The 20,916-nt window shown below is 44.2% G+C and overlaps 1 protein-coding gene across 5 annotated transcripts; it reads right to left on the bottom strand.

The window, feature by feature from the left end:
* Positions 1 to 7,101: 7,101 nt before the first annotated feature.
* On the bottom strand, positions 7,102 to 19,895 carry RWDD3 (RWD domain containing 3). Of its 5 annotated transcripts, none has more exons than XM_031457648.2 (4): positions 19,792 to 19,895; positions 9,805 to 10,292; positions 7,853 to 7,968; positions 7,102 to 7,754 (listed from the first exon to the last, which is right to left on the bottom strand). In XM_031457648.2, exons 1-4 carry the CDS (start codon positions 19,874 to 19,876, stop codon positions 7,640 to 7,642), a joined length of 804 nt encoding a protein of 267 aa, XP_031313508.1. In that variant the 5' UTR covers positions 19,877 to 19,895; the 3' UTR covers positions 7,102 to 7,639. The 5 variants fall into 5 exon arrangements, 3 of the variants coding, with proteins under 3 accessions (XP_031313508.1, XP_031313511.1, XP_031313512.1); XR_010382187.1 differs by lacking the exon at positions 7,102 to 7,754 and adding an exon at positions 8,080 to 8,150 and having other exon boundaries at positions 7,860 to 7,968; positions 8,932 to 10,292; XM_031457651.2 differs by lacking the exon at positions 7,853 to 7,968.
* Between the last annotated feature and the right edge of the window lie 1,021 nt (positions 19,896 to 20,916).

Below are 20,916 nucleotides of genomic sequence, written 5' to 3'. Positions count from 1 at the left end.
AAGCTACAGATGAGATATTTCTTGACAGGTATGAGAGCTAATCTTATGTGTCAGCCTGGCTGGACCACATTGCCCAGATATGTGGTTAAACATTATTCTGGATGTTTCTGTGAGGGTGTTTTGGGGTGAGATTTACATTTAAATTGGTGGACTTTATGGTAGATTGCCCTCCGTAATTTAGGCGGACTTCGTGCAATCAGTTGAAAACATGAATAGGACAAAAGACTGACCTCTTAACACGAGGGAATTCTTCCAGCCTCAGCCTCCAGACTTGAACTGCAGCACGGACTCTTCCCTGGTCCCCCAGCTGACAGCTCTGGGCCTGCAGCTACTGCCTGGGTTCTGCCTGTGCCGGCCCACTCTGCAAAACTTTGGATTTGCCAGCCTCCATAATCACATGAGCCAATTCCTTAAAATAAATAAACGTATGTCCTGTTGGTTCTGTTTCTCTGGTTAATACAAGACAGGTGGAAGGAATGAAGCTACTTAACTTCAGGCGATACGAAGAAATCGGAGAAATTGAAATTTGTGATTCAGGTTGTTTGGGAAAAAAGCAATCTAGTCAAAAGCCAAATGGTAGAAAGCAAAATGATTGGGGCATTAAAGTAGTTGAAATAACAAACTGATCAAAATTAAGATTCCACTCCCTGACTTTTTTATTTCTTGATAATTTTTGTACATCACTGGCAATTTTACAACCTTTAGACGTTTCTCTTTTTTCACAATATGAGGGAAATGCTCCTATTTTTAATTTTTTTTATTTCAAATTCACCTTCCTGTCCAATGCAATTTATGTAGTAAAAACTTTAAAAACAGTTTTTCGTTGATCAAATTCAGACTTGTGTGCATCAACTTACAGACAAATCAGCCATCATATGACAATTCCAAAATTTCAACAGCACCTTCTTCTTATGTAGCTGTATTTTTACAATTATTTAAATGTTACATTTTCCCTTTTGTATAAAAATAAGTGGAAAACAGCAAATTAAACGGCCAAAAATAATGCTAACAAGCAAAGGTCTCGTAAAGGGAGCACAACTGAGAGAAGATGGAGATCATGTGGCACACAAAGGGGGATGACAGCTTCTATCGTGCAATCACTCATCTTTACTCAGCTGAGTGTTAATTATGAGACAAAGAGCAAGATTAAGAATATGTGAGAAATGCTAGAAATATATGATCAAATATTATTTGATAGACAAGGGGTAATTAAGAATTTTATAATATGTTTAGCCTCCTGGGCCTGGAATGCCCTTACAACATGTATGTCTACAACTTTTCACATTCAACCTCCTTACATATTTTAGGAACATACGACTATAGGATAGTGCTTCTCAAACTTTAATCTGCATGCAAATCACCCTGGGATCTTGTTAAACTATAGGCTCTAGTTCAGTAGGTCTGGGGTAGTGCATGAGATTGTGTCTGTGAACTACACCTTGAATGGCATGGCTACAAGAGACTCACACTCAGAGGTGCACACAAACATTGCAAAAGCTACTCTGTCCATGGTTTACCAAAATTCCACTAGATGAAAACTAGTAATTCATAATACTCAACCCAAACAATTGATTTTAGAGCAATTTTTTTCATCCAAACTGCTTTTGGAAAAACTATTTAAATTATATCATTTGCTTCCAGAACTTACATTTGTTAACTTGTTGTTGGTTCACAATTTGGCCCCCATACACAGAGAACAAGGAGAGACCTTCGAAAGAGGCAGACCACTCCAGATTAGTAGGTGGTGGGTTTTAATAAGCAAGTGAACTTACATACAAGGCTTGTTGCGGACAGCCCTAAGACAAGTAGATCTCTACACCCTGCCAGAATCTTAACTCTTGTGGGTTCAGTCACATATTCAGTCCAGGTGCTCTTAACTGCACCTTACTCTCTTAAGGCTGCCTCCTTGAAAGGGATCCTAGTTTAGGAACAGTGGGGAGAACATACATTCCAAGGACATAGGAGGGTTTGAGGGGTCCAGTTCTCGGGTCAACCAGCAGTGCACGTCCTCTCAATGACCTCCTCCAAAACTCATTGAATTCATTTTTTTAAGTCCTCTTTTCCAACAGACCTAGAATGGCAGCAAAGAAGAGGCAAGGAAATATAACAATTTCCTCTAACACATCTCTCAAATATGCTTCTTGTACAGACCCCAGTAATTCATAAGTCGATGGTACCACCATTCACCCAGCTACTAAGGACAAAACCTAAATATAATCTTTCATTTCGTTCTTATGCATCTTCAACCTCAGTCTGGCATCAAGTCTGCTCAGCTCTATTTCCAATGTTTCTAATAGCTGACCACTTGTCTCCAGTACCATCACAACCAGACCATCATCATCCCTCAGCTGGACCATTTGCTATTTGCTCTGTAACAGCCAGATGATCTTATTAAAGTGTAAATCAGATATCACATCTATTTCCAGTGCAATGAATTCCCATTACATGTAGGGGGGGAAGAAAGTCTTCCATTGCATTGTAAGACTCAACAGGATCTGGCTCCCTCCCTCTCCAAACTTATCACTGCAAACATACACCTTAGATGTTACCCCATACATCACTGTTTCCCACAGAGGCCACTCTTGGCTCTGACTGTTTCAAACAGGCCATGCTCCTCCAGGCCTCAGCTCTTCCACACCTACTGTTCCTGCTGTCTGGAATTCCTGCTGCCTCCTTTTCCTGTGGTTGGTGCCTTTTTTCCAGGTTATCAATTCTAATGTCATCCCCTTACAGATTTCCCTAACCACCCTACTTTAAATAAACTACACTTCTGCACCTAACTTACAATTTTGTTCATGGCTGGGCCAAACGTTAGGATAGAAATTGCTATTAATGACAAAGATTTAAGAATTATCTTCAATATTTTCCTCATTTACCAAAATTTTATAACTCTGGCATTTTTTTAAGCCAAGTTTACTTTTATAGGGGAAGAAATACAGAAATATGCACTAAAGTAAGTGTATAGTTTAATGAATTATCATAAATGAAGTGAATGAGAATCAGCACCCTGGTCAGGAGGTAGAACGCAGCCATCTCTCCCACCCGCCATGTGCCTTTTTCCAACCTCATCCTCTCCCCATAGGCAACTGCCATCTTGACCTTCACTGTATCAACTTCTTTGCTTATTTTTTAGTTTTAGCCCTTGAGTATGCATTCACAATTCTATGTCATTTTGCCTGCTTTTGAACTTTCAGAATCATATGGTACATATTCCTTTTGTTTTCTTCATTTGTTCAGTATTGCTTTTTTTAAGATGAATCCATGTAGCTCTGTGCGGCTATGACACCCTCATTTAGTTTTGCTGTATAGTGTTTCACTGCATGAATGTACCACAACTTACTTGTCTATTCTATGTTCATGGGTGTTTGGGTTGCTTCATTTGACCTATCAAAAATAATATTGTTAGGAACATTCTTGTACGGGTAACATCACACATATATGCACACATTTCTGTAAGGTATATGCCTTGAAGCACAAATGCTAGGTTATAACATATGGAACTTTCATTTTTCTAGATTATGCCAAGTTGTTTGTTCAGAATATTTGGGTTGATTTATACTCCTGCCGATGGTGTATCAGTGGTGCCACTGCTCCACTTCTTTGTCAACTCTTGCTATTAACCATCTTTTAAATTTGAGCTATGTTGGTGGGTGGCTAGTGGCATCATTGTGGTTTTAATTTGCCATTCTCCTAATTACTAATGCAGTATTACTTCATCCATGAAATTATGAAGTTGGGCATGTGCAAATGAACAGATACGTGCAAGATCCGGCTCAAGCAGGTCCTGAAGGCACCAGTAAGCGGCATGATCAAGCTGCTAGGAGGCCTACAGCGACTCCTGAACAGCTGCTTGTTCAGTCTACACCTAGGGGGTCCTGAGGACGCCCAGAACTTGTTTACTGAGGCAGGAAGAACTCAGGCCTGGTATTTGGATGGTTCTTCACAATATTTTTTAGCAATTACCATTCCAATCTAGAGTGTCTCTGAAAGGTAGAGGTGAAGAGAAATCTCAGTGGGCTGGACTTTGAGCAGTACTTCTGGTTGTCTGCTTTGTCTATGTAAAGAGAGGCCCTCACATGTAAATCTACAGTATTTCATGGGCAGTGGCTAATGGGTTGGCCAGGTGGTCGGGGACTTTGAGAGAATAAGATCAGAAAACATTTAATGACAAGGAAATCAGGGGCAGGGATGTGTGAATGAATCTCTCAGGATGAGCACAAGATACGAGACTATCTGTGTCATATATGATGGTCACAGAACCACCACTGCAGAGAAAGTCTTCATCCACCCATCCTGCGGCTGTCAGTGATCCTCTGTCCCTAGCACCCCAGAGTTTGCTCAGTGGGCTCATGTACAAAGTACATATGGCAGCAGGATGGAGGTTATACATGGACTCAGCAACATGAAATTCTTCTCAACAATCCTGATCTCACTATTGTCACTGCTGAGTGCCTAACCTGCTAAGAACGGAGACCAATGCTGAGCTGCCAGCAGGGCCTCACTTCCTGGGAGACACCAGCCACCTAGTGGCTTAATAACATTGGATCCCTTCTCTAGTAAAAGGACCAGCAATTTGTCCTCATGAAAATACTTATCCTGGGTATGAATCCTAAGTCCCTTCCCATAATACCACCAACCATAATCTCACAGACATGGTTCTCTCTCACAACGTAACTTCTAAATGAGAAATTCATTTCACAACAAAAGAAATGTAGTAATGAGCTCATAACTATGAAATTCATCGGTTTTTCCATGTACCAAATCACCCAGAAGTGGTTGGCTTGATAGAATAATGCAATAACCTACTAAGACTCGGATATTCGGCCAGTGGGAGACAAGCCCCTGAGCGGCTGAGGTGCTATTATGTAAGACGTAGCTACACTCTGAACCATGATTGGTATATGGTATCACTTCTCCCACTGCCAGAATACATGGGTCCAAGAATCCCAGAATAAAAATAGGATGGATTTCTCTCAGTATCATGTTTGATAACTCACTCACAGAATTTTTAAATTCCCATCCCATAAACTTGGGCTATACTGATTTGGCAGTCAGTTCCCATGGGGGAAACAATGTTCCTACCAGGGCACACGAAATGGTTCGGGTGAATTAGAAGACTGACACGTGAATATGTTAGGCTCCTTACGACACTAAACCAATAAGCAAAGAAAGAGGTTCCTGCCGTGGCTGGGGTGACTGATCCAGATTATTACAAGGAAACCGGTCTTCTGCTATGCAGTGGGGTCAGTAAGAACTACATCAGGAACCCAGCAGGTTCTCAGGTTGCCTTTTTGTTGTTGTTCTTTTTTTTTTTTGTTAAACATTTTTTATTGATTTATAATCATTTTTCAATGCTGTGTCAAATTCCAGTGAAGAGCACAACGAACACACATATACTCATTGTCTCATTTTCCTTGCTGTGAGCTACCACAAGATCTTGTATCTATTTCCCTGTGCTATACAGTATAATCTTGTTTATCTATTCTACATTTTGAAATCCCAGTCTCAGGTTGCCTCTTAACATTCTCTTACTAAACAGTGAAAGTTAATAAACCACCAATGCCTAAGGACTCAGATCCTTCCAGAATGAAGAGTCAGCCACCCTACTAGGTAAAGAGCCTTGACCAGCTAAAGTGCTGGCCGGGAACAAAGTAAACGAAGTAGACGAAGAAGTTGTCAATATAAACTGCAGTTTCATGACCAGTTACAGAAAATAGTGCTTAGGCAAATTTGCTTCATTGCTTGTTCCATGCATTTTTGTGCGTATTAACTATTTTTTTCTTCCCCTACCCTCTGTCAAGTTATGTAAGAAATGGTGGTGGTGCAAACCTGACAGCTTAATCATCTAGGCAGGATTGTGACTGAACTAGAAAAATGAACACCACTACGGATAATAGTAACTCATGGGACTTTATTTCTCCCCTTTTTGGGAAGAAGATGAGAGTTTCTTCATTTGTATAAAAGATAGTCACGTCTGCATAGACAGAAGCATAAACCTGTTGTCATACAGGAATTTAAAAATGGGTAGAAGGCTGTGTGTGGATGCTCAACAGCTAAAAGGGGAGGTCGTGCTGGTTCCTTACAACTGGCACTCAGCTCCCTCTCCCCGCACTTCCCATGGCACACCCACCCCCCTGGGGCTGGGACATGCAAACTACATTTCCCAGCCTTCTTGGCCAACGGTATTGCTGTTGGGCTTGGCCAGGTGGGGGTGCTGCTGGGAAGGCAGAGTCCCAGCGCCCTGGCGGTTGCTGGCAGCTGCTGCGGTGGCACAACGAGGGTGGAGTGACTCTGACTCCCAACTGCCAGCAACTGCAGCTCCATTTGAGGCAGCACCATTCCAGTAGATCCAGGCTCAATGACAACAGCCTCCGACGCTGCAGCCGCAGGCGCAGGCTCCTTGTGGCTTCTGAGCCCCGAGAAGTCACCCTCCCATAGAACCACCTGGCTGCACTTGCCAGTTCTCCAGGAAAACATCATCAACACTCTAGAGTGAGATAAAGGAACCGAAATCCCCTCTCATTAACGGAGCCCCATAAAACAGTCAACAGGTACAACGGCGCCTGAAAACGAGCCAATCAGATCAAACTGCCATAGTCACAGGACAGCCCTGTTGAGAACGCTGCTCAGCACGCCGCACGTTTCCTCAGTTCTCTCTCCCATCAGTTATAATTTTATAATGACATCACCGTGCTTGCAGTGAGAGGGATGTGCCTGGCCTTTCTTCCATCACTTGGCCCCTTATTCAAAGCACAGGTGGCTTCATGCACACAACTATCCTTTTTCAAACATGAGTGCCTATTTATGCTTGTGGTACAGATTTTAACACAAGCTTTTATTTTATGACTTCTCTCCTCAGGTCATAATAAATGCATTTTGAGGTTATCATACTTTAACAAATTTCGTAAGAAATAAAAAATAGTATCTCTATATAATTTCCTCCATCCAGGAAGCCAAGTTAATTTTGTGTGAAACATTTCTCCCCTTATAAAACTAGAAGGTAAGTATTTCAAAAGAGAATTTTATTTTAAATTGACTCTCCAGTCCTATAACTACCATGCTATTCTGGGACCCCAAAGAAAGAAATTGTAAATCAAGTTCTATAGAACTTCTTTGGTTTGTATTTAAACTAAGCATTTATGCAATTCCACAAAGAAAATCAGTGTTATATTTTTCTTAACATTCAACTTAAAACATTAGACATAATAAGCTGAATGGGGGAAAATCGTGATCAAATGCTAAACATGTAAACATGAAAATAAATCTCTTTTTAAAAATTCATTTAATTACGAGAAAATTGGCCAGAAAATAGCGCAGTTCCAAACAAATCCTCTGTATAAACACAAGGGCTCATTTACCATCATCTTTTCATATTTATCTTTTAAATAACATTCTATCTATTAAACCAAGCCTTTACTGGCAAAAATTAGAATACACAGTTGTTTTTACTATTTAATATTCCATAAACAGAATTGGCTCTTGTTCCTGAAGTTACGATGGTGTCTGTCATTGTGCTTCAGAGAAACTCTAAAATTGTTCCCTTATGAGTATTTCAATTAGCTACTCCTCAAATCCAATACAAAAACAACAACAACAAAAACCCCACCGCTGCTTCACTGAAAGACTCCTGTCTCCCATTTCATTTTACCAGCCCAAGTACAAATTCGGAGAAAAGCTTCTTAAGTCCTGCAGTTTCAAATTCCTTTTGTAACTCATCCAACGATGAATACTCTTTGACTTCAAATGCCAGAAACCTGCATTATACAAGAGAAACTCATGAATATGCTTAGATTTGTCAGAGTATAATTATCGATTCAGTTGCTTTTCCATCTGCAATAGTCCTAAATTATACCTTTTGTGTTCTGTCTGTACTTTTGTTTCAAATAGTACACTAATCATTTTCTCTTTGCATTTCTTTCCACTTGAGTCCACATCTACTTTGGAGGTTTTCTGAAGAATCAGGTACTCCTAAAGGATAATGCAGCACGTTAAAAACATACCTTACTCTGAATTTCAAAGTCCTAGTTTTACAGGAGACATAAACCTGCCGGCTTACTTTCATGCTTACAGAGTACTTACTCGCTTTCCGAACCAAGCAGCGAGAGTCACAGTGTCTTTACATCCTTGGATGCATAACGTACTGGCGAGTGCTGAAGTAAGAGGAGGATGTAAATGAACTACATAGGCTTAAATCTAGACTGGGCAGCCTGCTAGGTCTGATCCTGGCACTCGTGACAACAACCCTCTGTGCCTCAGTAACCTACTCCACAAAATGGTGCTCATAACAACACCTACCTTACGGGGCAGCTGTGAGGATTAAATGGGTTAATACACTTAAAAGCACTGAGAGGGGCGCCTGGCACACAGTGCTTAACACAGCGCCAGCGGCTGTCATTACTGTTACCACTTCAAGGCCTGAATGAAGTTAAGAGGTGCACAGCACCTAACGCCCCAAATTGATGCCGTCTATAAATATGTAACTAATTCTCCTGATACACAACCATAAAAACTGAAGAGATATTTACGTTAAACGACATTTCAGGGACAGCTAATAAAAAAGAAAGAACTCTTTAAAAAGTACTCTGCAGTAGCAGAGCTCCAGCCATACGATTAAATGCATGGTAATTAATTGATGGATCCAATCTGAGCAACAACATCTGAAAATCAGCCGCCCTGAGCCTGATGCGCCTGAGCTGGCTTAAAGAAAAAGCCGAGGCTTTTGGGGAAATATGAGCAAGGAAATTAATTTGTATTCATTTTGCCAGCCAGTATTTTACCCAAAAGGATCAAGTTTTGTACATATACTATAAATCACCTTAAAATATGTGGCTCCTTGGCCAGACCCCAGCCCAGGATCTATATAAATCTGAATTACTTGTTGTGCCTGTATGCTATAACCTAGCACTACTCTGGTTAGCTGAAGCTACTTACCAGCAAGTTTTGTGATGAGAGCCCATCGTGAAAAAGCTAGGTAGTTACCCTACAAATCTGTAAAATGATAGGTTGTGCAAGATAAATCCATAAATCTGTTTTAAATAAATTCCACTGTAATTATTGCTGACCCACCCCACCTGGAAGCATAAAAACCTATTGGGTTATTTGTAGCTCTTTTAAGATTTAAAATGCAATAAGCAGCTTGTCTTGTCTGGTCCCACACAGGTTAGTTGAGTTTAGAATGAGAACTTGAAACACGGGAGGAAGATGATGACTTTGAAAGCAGCTGCTGAGACAAGTCAGGTGGAAAGCGAAAGTTAGGGAGGAGGTGACAAGCTGACAGCGCTAACGACTCTCCTTCCACTCACGCTGAATCCTGGTTAGCAGGGACCAGCTCCTCTTTCCAGGTACTGCACACACCAATTCAAGTGTCAGAACGAATCTTTAAATGCCAAAAAGTTAAGATTTTTGCAGACTACTCACAAATACACACTTTGCTGTGCTTAAGAAAAGAAACAAAATATGCCCAAACTTTTAGGGCAAATTTATATAAAGTTTAGGCTCAACGCTAATTACAGAAACAAACACTCATGCACTGCAGAGATTTTTTTTAATAACCTATCACTCTCAGTAAGCGGCATGACTTTTAAAACATAATCTTCTACGTATTCTTTGCAAGTCTGTAGTTTTAAGTAGAAGTTAAAGATATTCTTTAAGTAGAAAAATAACGATCCATTAACATGTTAAGAGTGAAAGCAAAAACATCTTAATGATTAATCGGTCTCACTGTTATAAAACACATTTATACATTAGACACACCACGTCAGCAGAAAATGGCCAAATTCATATTCAACATTAAACTGTTGGCACCTTGATGTTGTTTCTGTCTCCTTGCAGTAAAATCAGTATTAGTTTACCCATGAACATCAGTCTTCCTGTCAGCCTTAAATCGGAAGCCCACTTCTCCACAGTCTTGACATATTTAGTCTTTGCTCTCATGTGATCTAAATGCAAAAGAGTTATCCACAATCCATCATCCGCAGTCGTGCTGACTGTGGAAGTACACTTTTCGCTGCCACTTCCAGTTTCGGGTTGCTTAAGGACGTGCCTGAGATTTTGTTGAATCCAGAGGACTAGTTCATGAACCATAGGTTCCGACAAAAGGCTCTCTGCTTGCTCGAGTAACTTCTCTTTCACAGTCAGGCACTGGGCCCTGGTCAGGTGTTCGGAGTTAACCACGACACCAGGTAGACACGATGGGTAATTGACCGGTAAATGGAACACCAATTGTAAGGGTATATCCGCATCCATAAATCCTTCGGCTTTTGCGAGAATTCTGAACACAGTCCCATCTGTCTCTGGAAGGCATCCAAAAATAATGATTAGCTGTGCCTAATGCAATTTGAATGGAACACTAACAAGTTAAAATTTTTGTTTCAAGTGTCAATTTATTGTTCATGTGAAAACTCATTTCTTTAATGAAGAGACACATCATACTCAGAAAGCAACAGTTTACAGATTATTTCCTTCAGCCATACATACATATCCACAGATTCATGCAGACCAGCACCCAGGATTTCACTGGCATTTACAATTGCTATTAACCCATTTTTATTAAGGTTACCAGAAAGGTTTCTCAGCACATGGTTTTTTTCCTACCCAGACTTAGTTGATAATTCTGAAAATTCCTAATAAACTCATATGAACATTCAAAAAAACAGTATCGTGTATATATAAAATCAGTAATTAGTTTAAAAGTTATACACGAAATCCAGTGAAAGTCATTTTGCAGTAAGTCCAAGTCACAGCAGACACTGGATCCCGCGTGGCTGTAGGGGTGCAGAGGGCGTGATGACTGTGCACGACTCGGGAACTGCCTGGACCTGCTCTTCTCTCACTTCACATACATTAGGATCGGGCGTAACACGAGGGCAGCGAGAAGAGCTAAACCTGGGCGGACACCAAGTCAGCCGTTTATGGCCCCCAAGGAGGAGGGGAAAGCACACCGAGGAAAGAGATGAAACACCCCGCTCTCTTTCAGATTTGCTCCACTTCACCCCCCTGATGTGTTCCACACCACTTCACCCCACTTTTCAAAAGCTGATAAAACGTCAGGCCGATTCATTCTGCAGGGGGCAGGAGCACGCGGATCAGAAGAGCAGAGGAGGAGAGAACTGGGCGCGGACGAGGCTCTTTGAAGCGAACCTGCCTCGTCGGCCCCGCTCCTTCCCCCACAGCCCGCGCTTCATTCTGCCTCACAAGACAGGCGGTCAAATCGTTCTCATTTTCATACCCGGACTGCTGCTCACCAGCCTCAACAATGGAAACCTGAATGCCTCCCCATTTTAAAGAACCTAACAGAACATTAAAATGACTCTCTAGCCATCCGATTCCACTTACATAAAAAGCGGTTGCTACAGACATTGATTCGTACCGGGCCAAACACATCTGTTATACAGGGTTTTTCTTTAATAGAAACTTCAGTACCAGCTGCACAGCACTGCTATTTTAGGACACCACCCTGAAACCCAGGCAGTAACCATTCTAAAGATCATACTAAAATGCTATAACTTAAATTTGTATTATGTAAGTAAAACGTGTGTGCATAAAGATCGTCCAACCCTAACTTAGTACATTCCTTTAAAACCCAACACCGTTTCCTCAAAACCCTTCTTTCTTCCATCTTTTTACTTATACTTTTTAAAAAATATTTTATTATTAAAGTAGGCGCCCTATATGTCAGTTAGATCAGTATGTTTCACTAGGTGAAACAGGCATTATAAACGGACCTAGAGGCAATGTACGCACACGAGGCTAAATAAACCCTCCAGAAATCACGGAGGGGGCCCACCTTCCCTCTCAAGGAGGAGGCATGACTTAAAGCTCTTCATTCATCCATCATTCAACAAGTGTTCACTGAGCACCCACGGGCCCAAGGCACTGTACCAGTCTGTGAGAGGAAACAGTGGGAAGGACTCATAGCCCTTAGCCTTAACTCAACCCAGTTTCGTAACATCACACAGTGGACAGAGCCAAAGTGGTCTTCCTCACCTTCTCTACACCCAAAAATGTCTTTACTTACAAACATATCTTCATATAATTTCTATAAACCTGTATATATTTTTTAATCTCCATGGAGATTACTCTTCATGGGAGTGGCATTTCTGAATATCTTCTGACCAAGGAAACTGACAGCTTTGGTCAAGGGCATGTGCATGATGGACAGCCTTTGAAGCCAATGTGCTGCTCCCTGCAGGCCGGGGAAGATTCGCTTCCAGACCAGAATAATAAAGATAACATGATCAAGACAAAGGTTGGGCAGGATTGCTAACGGCTCCCTTATAAAACTGGGGGCTCCGTGTTCCTCAGCTGTAACAAAGACCCCCAGTGTGTCCTCGTGGCCCCATGGGACTTGGCGGACAAGGGGAAGCAACATGAGCATGAAGTGGATGCTGCCTGCGGTGCAGTGAGTAATACACTGGCGAAGTCCACCAGGGCTCACTGTGTCCCGACAGAAGTGCGCCAGCCCTCGCGGTGGTCAGGAACGCCTGACCACCTGACAGTACGTTCGTTCTCCCCAGCGTTTCACTCTCCTTTTCACTCTTCTCTCTGAGAAGGAAGTGTCTTCCTCCCTTTCACGGCAAACCCCACCACCTCTCAGACATGGCTCCAAACTTGATCACTTCTCCTGTGCCTGCATGTTCCACCACTCCCTCTAATGTTTGCTTCCTTCTGCTTATAAAATATTTACCTTCTCCTTGCTTCAAAATAAAAAATTCAGTGCCACTAATTCTCTTAGGCTACAGATCTTTCACTGTCCTTTCATTTCCAATCTTCTTGAGCTCTCATTTTCACCCCTGCCTAGCTACTGGTACCGAGGCTTCTACCATCACTTCTCCCGGAAGCTCCTTTCCCAGACTCTGCCAGTGGGCTCCCAGCCACCGCCATGCTGGAAGGTAACCAGCAGGCCCGGGGTGCCGGGACGCCGAACTCCCTAGGAAGGCCTGTCCTCAGGTCGCTGGCTGGCTCCCAAGAAGTGAGCGATGAGCCCATGGGATATTCTGCCTGATGGGAGTGTCTCTTGTGTGGCTGTGGCCTTGGGCAACAGGGCACCGATTTGATTGAGCAGTACATGCTAGCAGCAGGTAACTCTCACTCTGGCTGGAGTCTGAGCAGCTGAGGTCAGCCATGCAGGCAGAATGCCACTGTGACTGCCTCCCAACTCGCCCTCTCCACACCTAGGCTCAGGGGAGCGCCCCCCGTTGGCGACACCTGTCACGTGCTGCCACACGTTGCCGAGAGAACTGCGCACGTTTGTGTGACTCCTGAGAGCTCACCCTGCTTTCTCCTGGGCCTCAGTCCAGGCACCCTTCCTCTCTGCTGACTTTACCTGTCCTTTTGCTGTAATAAACTGTAGCCATGAGTACACCAGCTTTGCTGAGTCCTGTGAGTCTTTCTAGCCTGAGGGGGCCTGGGACCCCGATCCAGCCACGTTCGATGGCCTTTATCCTGCCCTACCTTTCCACGGCATCTGGACCTACTGCACCAATCTCCTTCTCAAAATCCTCTCCTCCCTCCCCTCCCAGACGCCACACTGTCCTGCTTCTTTCCCTGCACCTCTGATCTTTCCTTTGCTGCTCCATCTCCTTTTCCTCACCTCCTAGGGCGTCCTTTAAAGTACAACCCCATGAACTACTTTCCCGGTCCAGTCACCCAGGCTTAAATTCTTAAAGCCACCTCGGCCTCTTTTTTCCCCCATTACTTCACACTTAACATTCAATTGCCAAAGTCCCACAACAAGTTCTCTAGAATTTCTCTCCTTTTCATTCATACTATCACCACCCTAATGCAAGCCTTTCTGTGGTTTCTGCAAAAGTGGGTTCCTCACTGCCAGCCCATCTCTCCCTAAACCAAATTACCCCATGCCACTCTCCTGGACTGAGAAACGAATTACAGACTCCTCCACCCAACGCCGAGAGCCAGCCTTCCACCCCAGCGTCCTCTCTCCTTACTTCAGCTAACCCATTTCTTGCTACGTCCTGAACACAGTCTCTGGTTTCCCATCTCTGGGCCTTGCTCCTCCTATCCCAGCTCCCAGAAAGGTCCTTAACTCTCCGCTTTCTGCCACTTTCTTGTTCAACCACCAAACTGCTCTCTAAAGCCTGTCTTATGAGTTCCATGGTACTCTGAATTTATTGTGGTGTTTTCATACCCAGAATTATTATGGTCAAACCAATTAACTATTTTCTTCACCACAGGAATATCTCAGTTTTCTTTTTAGACAACAACCAAGAAATAGTTTTATAATTTGTAAAAAAAAAAAAAAAAAAAAAAAACAACTTTAAAGTTTTACAGTCACGCAGCTCTGAGCACTACGCCACTAGCTTGTAGTCATGGTCTCCCGGGTGAAGACATCCCTGGTTCCTGTGGTAGGCCAAAAATTGGCCCAAAGATGCCTCCGTCCTCATCCCCAGAACTCGTCAATGTGTTCATTCACATGGCAAAAGGGCCTCTGCGGATGTCACCAAGTTAAGGATCCAGTGGACTCTAAATATAACCCCGAGTGCCCTTACGAGAGGCAGGGGAAGAGGTTACCATAGAAGAAGGCAATGTAATCACAGATTCTGTGCTGCTGGCTTTGACTATGGAGAATGGGCCACGGGCCAAGGAGGATAAAGAACGGAGCTCTCCAAGCTAGAAAAGGCACAGAAAGGGACTCTCCCCTGGAGCCCCCAGAAGGGGGGCAGCCCTGCTGACTACTTGACTGCAGCCCTGTGAACCTGATTTCAGACTTCTGACCTCCAGGACCGTAAGAGAATAAATATGCATTGTTTTAACACAACACATTTGTGGTTAGGTGTTACAGCAGCCGCAGGAAACTAACAGTACCTGTGCCCAGAAGCAAGCGTTTCCCTCAAGCAAGACTCCCCTCTGGTCAGAACCCTGAAACCCACCGCGTTCCCCAGCCTCTGCCATACACACACTCAGCTGCTCCGCCCAGTGCGGGGACAGAGACAGGCAGTCCAGGGAGAAAGTCCTGAAAGGCCACTGAGCTGGCCGTTCAAATCCTTACCAACTTCCTCTCTTACTCATTTTCTGGTCCTAGTCAGCAAATAGACAAGCAATGGGAGAAAATTCTGACTTTTGCCTCAGAAAACTGTGAAATTATGTTATATACTTAGAAGAAAAACTGCTTCGATTCTATCAAAAATTGGGAAGGATTGATAGTCTTCCTAATTGGTCTTCTGTGTGACTCCTTGCATGTCTGCACACACACACACACACACGCAGGAGTTGCAAGCTGAAATTACACAAAATGATGCTATCTCTGTAAGAAAATGAAAAGCCCATAACATACCCTATTTTACTAATATTTAACGTGGTAATAAAATTACGGATTCTTTTAAAGCTCACTTTCTCCCTACAACTCTAGTAGTTTATCTATTACTCTTCCATTTCTCGTCTGCCTTGGTTTGTCCATGCAATTAAACTGGCTCTTTTTTGCTTCAGAATTTTTCATGTAACTACATGCACTGTCAGTCTGATTTGGGTAGTTTTTTTTTGTTGTTTTTTTTTTTTTTTTTTTCATAAAAAAGAAAACAAGGTTGTCCCTATCTGCTTTAAGATTATTAACAGCTTAGAATCAGATTGATGAACAGAAAAATAATGGCGCTCTACATCTAGTGCTAATCTCTGGCCTCCCCTGGCCCCGCAAAACTCCAGTTATTAAGTTTAACTCACAAACTTACTCTCAAAAATCATCTACACCGTAGAAAACCTATGTCTGCCCCCAGAAAACCAAAATTTTCATAAGTTCCAAGACTATTTTCATCTATTCTAAAAGACCCTTCCAAAAGATGTAAGTCTTACCTCTGGCTGAAGTTCACCCGCATAACCCCTAGCTTGGGCTTGTTTTCTGTAGAAGTCATGCTGCCTTAATACAGTACAGCAATTTCATAACCGAAATAGGGGTATCAAACTTTATTCTTCCTCACAAGCACATGAAAGACATTATGCTCCTAACCACACTCCAAACAACAGAAATTCAAACAGGAGAAACTGAACTGAACTCCAAAGTCCACACTAATGTTATTTTTTAAGAATTCACCCTACTCCATAATTACACACAACAGAAACTCAATAAATGCCATCCAATAACAGAAAACGGTGGAAAATGTAAAGAAAACGTAGGAGAATGAGTTCTTCAAGATTTATTTTGAGCCCATTAAGACATCATTAAATACCATACACAATTGACTTGCCCTATACTTGCTTTTATTTTATTTTTTTGCAGTCTCTCTATGTCCCCTTAGGGTAAGACTTTGCTCAGAAAAGCACTCAAAAGCCCTCAGCACCCTCTCTTACTTCACTGCACAGGATTTTCTTTCGTCTTACTCCCAGGCAGCTCCCCACAAGTACGCATCCACCAGTGCCTGTTTTCATGTTACAGCTGGAGTTTTATATATGTTTAAAGTGTGGTTACAGGGGAAAAAAAACTAAAAATAAGTGAAGCTAAAAGTGGCAATCCCATCCTTTAGAAGAGAAGTTCAAGGCTGAATTGGTTTTAGTGGTGACCTCAGTGCCGACAAGCAGCAGGAAACAGGGCTGAGCAGATTTAGAGAGGTCAGTGGGTGACAGTCACGATGCATTTTGCAAGAGGGCCCAATCCAATCTGAACATCAGTGTTAGCAGAATACAAAAATTCACTCTGAAGCTACTGGACAAGCATATTTTATGAATTGAGTCTTGTGACAGCTCCCATTTTACAACTTTTTGATCTGTAAGATGATTTTCAGAAACACAACTTCATGTATAATGAGCACGGACTATGGGAATATCACCTCTGTGACCCTCAATTACCTCATCAGGACCATGAAGATTTGTAACAATACCAACCCAACCTGTCTCACAGGTGCACACCCACAGGCGTGCACACACTGCCCTTCGGAGCTCTTCTGAACAAGCTGGGTCACACCCGTCTCTGCTCGGGGTGCCCCTGCTCTCTCTTCCCGGACTAGTGTTATCCTTGCTCTAAGAACTGTCCTGAGACAGCAGCCTCATCTCTACCAAGGCCCCCGAAGCAGCGCGAGGGTCCGTACACTCTGGGGCCGGGTGGTTCCTTAACCAGCCTGAGCCTTGGTTACTTTCTCTGTAAAATAAAGTTAAGAATACCCCTCATCGAATTAAACATACGTAAAACATTCAGAACGATGCTTGGCATGGAGAAAGCACTATGTTAGTGTCAGCTGCTCTTACTACTGTATTCCTGTTTATCATTACCTTTTATGCCCAAGAATTATTACTAAGTAATGTGTTCCTAGCATGAACCTCTATACCTAGGCTGGATTTTATTTATATAACATTCAAATAAAATACTGGAAAGAAAAAAAAAAGAATACCCCTCACCAAGTAAGACGCATTTAAAGTATCAGGTACACGGCAGGTGGCCCCGTTATTATGCCTGGCACCTCGCCTGGCTGCACTGCACAGGGAGAAACCAAACACCCTTGACCTGTCTACCCACAGCCCTCGGCTAGACAGGAGTGGGCGCTTACATAATTTGCAGCCGTACTAGTTACACCTGATGCCTCTTACTATGAGCTTACTACAAACCATCGCAAAGAGACCACAATGTCCGTATGTCCCCTGAAATTCTCAGCATAAATTAGTCCAGCTAAACTGAATCCAACTATTCAGACTCTTCAATCTAACGGCCTTACCAGATGACCTTTGATTTGGCAGCCTGAGCCTTCTCATACCAGAAGTGCAATCCTACCCATTGTGAACCTGATTCCAGCGGTAACGAGGTGAAACGTATCTGGGGGGTGGGGATACGCCAGGAAGGAACTGATGGTGTTCAGAATGTTCTGGTGTTAAGCTTATATCCTCCAACCCTAGCTGACAGTGACCATGAGAGTGGTGGCCAGCAGCCCCCTGTCTGTTTACTGTGGTCTGTTAAAGTCCTTACCTTACCCTTATCTCCCAGTTGCGAGAATCAAACATCCCTACTTCAATCCCTGAACTGTTCTAGTCTCCAATGAGCCTTCCAGCAATAAAATGTCCTCAGTTGTTACACTGAATTCTTTTATAATTCAATTACTTATTGATGCCAGAAGACTGAGTTAAATTAATTAGGAGGCATGGCTTGAAAGTCATGCTCAATTTAACAGCAGATAAAGGGTCTACAGTGTTCTTCATATTAAGAAACTGCTTTCTTTCTATGCTTCCTTTTTTGGGTTTTCTCTGACCCATCAGCAGTGTCATATGCTCAGCCGTGTACTAGTGACCCAGACCACTACCACTCCATCCTCTTTCAGGTGTAATGAGAAATCATAGGTTCATTTTTCCAGGATATTCCCAGATGAGCCATAATAAAGGAATTTAAGAAAACTGATGATCTCTTCAAACAGCCTGCCTCCGGCAGAAGTAATTAGCAATAAAGAGAGCAGCGGAGACAGCAAGTAAGACGATGAAGAATTACAAATGCTATCCAATCAGTAGATGGGTCACAAGAAAACACTCAAAGTGGGTAAATCCTTTCACATGGAGTTTGAACAATTGTTTCAGAAAGCTACGAGACAGGCTAGGCACTAAAAGCAAAGCAGCTCCACTACAAGAGCTGGCTCACAAGGCCCAGAACATAACCATGCTCAGTGAACGTGTGCAGACGGCTGATCAAGAAAGAATACATGAAAAGGAGCCAACTCCTGCTCCGTGTGTGAATTAACACTCCACATGGATATCAGGAACAGATCCTAACCCTTGCTGGCTTTCTCACAACACCCAGCACATTTTAGACTACCTCTTAAAGGTTAACCAATTTATAGTCAGATAACTTTAGTAGTAGCTGAAACATAATTGACGTTTAAATCTCATGCCAAAAAATTTACATAATGCATTTGAAAGCTAAGTGAAAATTGAAAATTATCTGCATCACTGCACTTTTTCATAAACTGCAGTTTTGGCTTTTATTTAACAGAAGCCACAGACAGGGAGAGAATAAGTTTTAACTATCATCAAAATACGGCCGGAAGAACCTTTCTAGACTGTAAGCTCCTAGAGGACAAGGGTGATGTCTATGAAACCCTGTCAACGTTTCCGGGGAATAAATAAATGTGAGTTGAATAATTAATGCGCCCCCAAGACACCTTTCAGCAGACTAGAAAAGGCGTAAGAGGAGCAGTCAACTTGGAAACGTAACTGAGAAAGAATTCTGAGCTTTGGTCGAAATCAAAAAATTCATTCAACAAACATACTGAATAGCTACCACGTGCCTGTCACTGCCCTAGGCGCCTGTAGTTTTGTGATTGCGAAATAAACAGGGTCCCTGCCCTCATGCAACTTGAGACAACCAAGTTAAAACTGTGGTGGGTGCTCTGGAGGACAACGTGCATGGTGCTTACGAAGGACTTAACGCAGCTTGGGGAAGCTGGCTTTAAAGCGGGGGTGTCAGGACAGGCCTCTCTTTAGGGAGAGATGAAGACTGAGTGCAGGGTGGCCAGGGAGGGCATGGGGGAGTGCCCTCCAGGCGGGCACGGCTGGTTCGCAGGGCTGGGCGGCCGGCGAGTGGGGGGCGAGGGTTGTGGGCACGAGCGAGCGGGGGACAGGGCGCAGGGGGCAGGGGCAGGGGCGGCCCGCACGAGCCTGGACGGCAAGCTGTCGGTCTGCTGCCGAGTAGCGAGCAGGGGCGCGGCGCTCCCCACGCGTCAGGGGCCGCCTCCTTCACACGCCCAGTCCCGGCGCGTGTCATTCCGTCATTCAGCCAGCCGGGCCGCCAGGGGTGGGCCCGGGGCAGGAAGCCCAGCCTCCGCGGTGGGCAGGAGAGGGCGCCCGGTCCCTCCGCGCGGGGGTAGTCACCTGAGCGACTCAGCACTTCCCACTCGTCGGGCCCGCAGAAAATCGCGGCCAGGGCTGAGAGCTCCTCCTGCACCGGCTCCGCCATCGTTGCACCGCCCCTTCCGCCGGCTCGGCACCGCCCCTTCCGCCGCCGCCGCCGCCGCCGCCGCTCCCGGCCCAGAGCAGCGCGCCCGGGCGGCCACCGGGGGGCGCTTCGCGTCTCCACAGCGCGCGGAGGGCAGGAGAGCCCGTCAAGTCCCGCCCACCAGCTCCTGCTCGCTAACTCCAGACGGTGGGCTCAGCCCCTTCGGGGAGACTCTTCTCCGAGGGCGAAGGCCCCGTGGTCCCGGCAGGGTGTCTGCTCGAGGCCACCACGCAGCTCCCCTGCTGCCTTCCTGACAGGGACGCCTCCCCGCAGAGCCCGGGATTCTGGGACTGCAGCCCACGCCTTGAGGGCGCGCCGTTCCCGCCCAGACTTGGCCTTGAAAGGGTCTTGGAGGTTAGGAAGAGACAACAGGCAGCCAAGTGGCCAGAAGACGTTAGCCCTTGTCTGGCTCAGAACTGACCCAGGTGTTGGGGACACTGTAGCTAACGGAGCAGTCGAGATTCTCCGCCCTCGGAAAACGTCCGGGCGGTGACAAGTTCCAGATGCTGAGCTGTGACTGGCTCTGGGACTCTGGACCTGGACCAGATTCCTGGGACCCCTTCCTCTTAACGGATGCAGAAGGGGAAGGTCCGGCCTGTCCGCCCTGACATTCTTGAGGGAGCTATGCACCAGGGTGCTGGGCAGCATCCTAACGTTCCCGTTTGTCTCCAGCCTTCACAGGGGACAACCCTGAAGACATCGACGGGCCTTTGGGGGTACAATCAAGTGTATAAATGCAGCAAACGCTAGCCCTTCAATATTACTTATTTTGTGATATTCGGTGCAAACAAAACAATGTAATTCTTGAAACATAGTAAAGAAATGATCACCCCTGAACTCAGCGCTTAAAATTTAAAAATTTGAGGAATACCAACAGAGTGACAGGATTCTCAGTCCATTCTGTTTCAGCTTTGAGTTCGTGAACAAGGTTGCAATGATTGTGTGATAGTTCTGTCAGTCAGCATGTTTGATGTGTCTGATTTGTCCTTTTGTTTTTAAGA

The sequence above is a fragment of the Camelus dromedarius genome, chromosome 9 (assembly GCF_036321535.1).
Source record: "Camelus dromedarius isolate mCamDro1 chromosome 9, mCamDro1.pat, whole genome shotgun sequence".
Classification (NCBI taxonomy): domain Eukaryota; kingdom Metazoa; phylum Chordata; class Mammalia; order Artiodactyla; family Camelidae; genus Camelus; species Camelus dromedarius.
The sequence above is the reverse complement of the archived record's forward strand: the minus strand, read 5'-3'. Positions and strand labels throughout refer to the sequence as shown.

Excerpts from the sequence above, each read along its gene's own strand:
- RWDD3 (XM_031457648.2), bottom strand. The coding sequence starts at position 19,876 with ATGGCGGAGCCGGTGCAGGAGGAGCTCTCAGCCCTGGCCGCGATTTTC. Across the intron at positions 10,293-19,791 it reads GGAAGTGCTGAGTCGCTCAG|AGACAGATGGGACTGTGTTC; the intron begins GTGACTACCCCC and ends GATGCCTTCCAG. Across the intron at positions 7,969-9,804 it reads GAGACAGAAACAACATCAAG|GAGTACCTGATTCTTCAGAA; the intron begins GTGCCAACAGTT and ends ATTATCCTTTAG.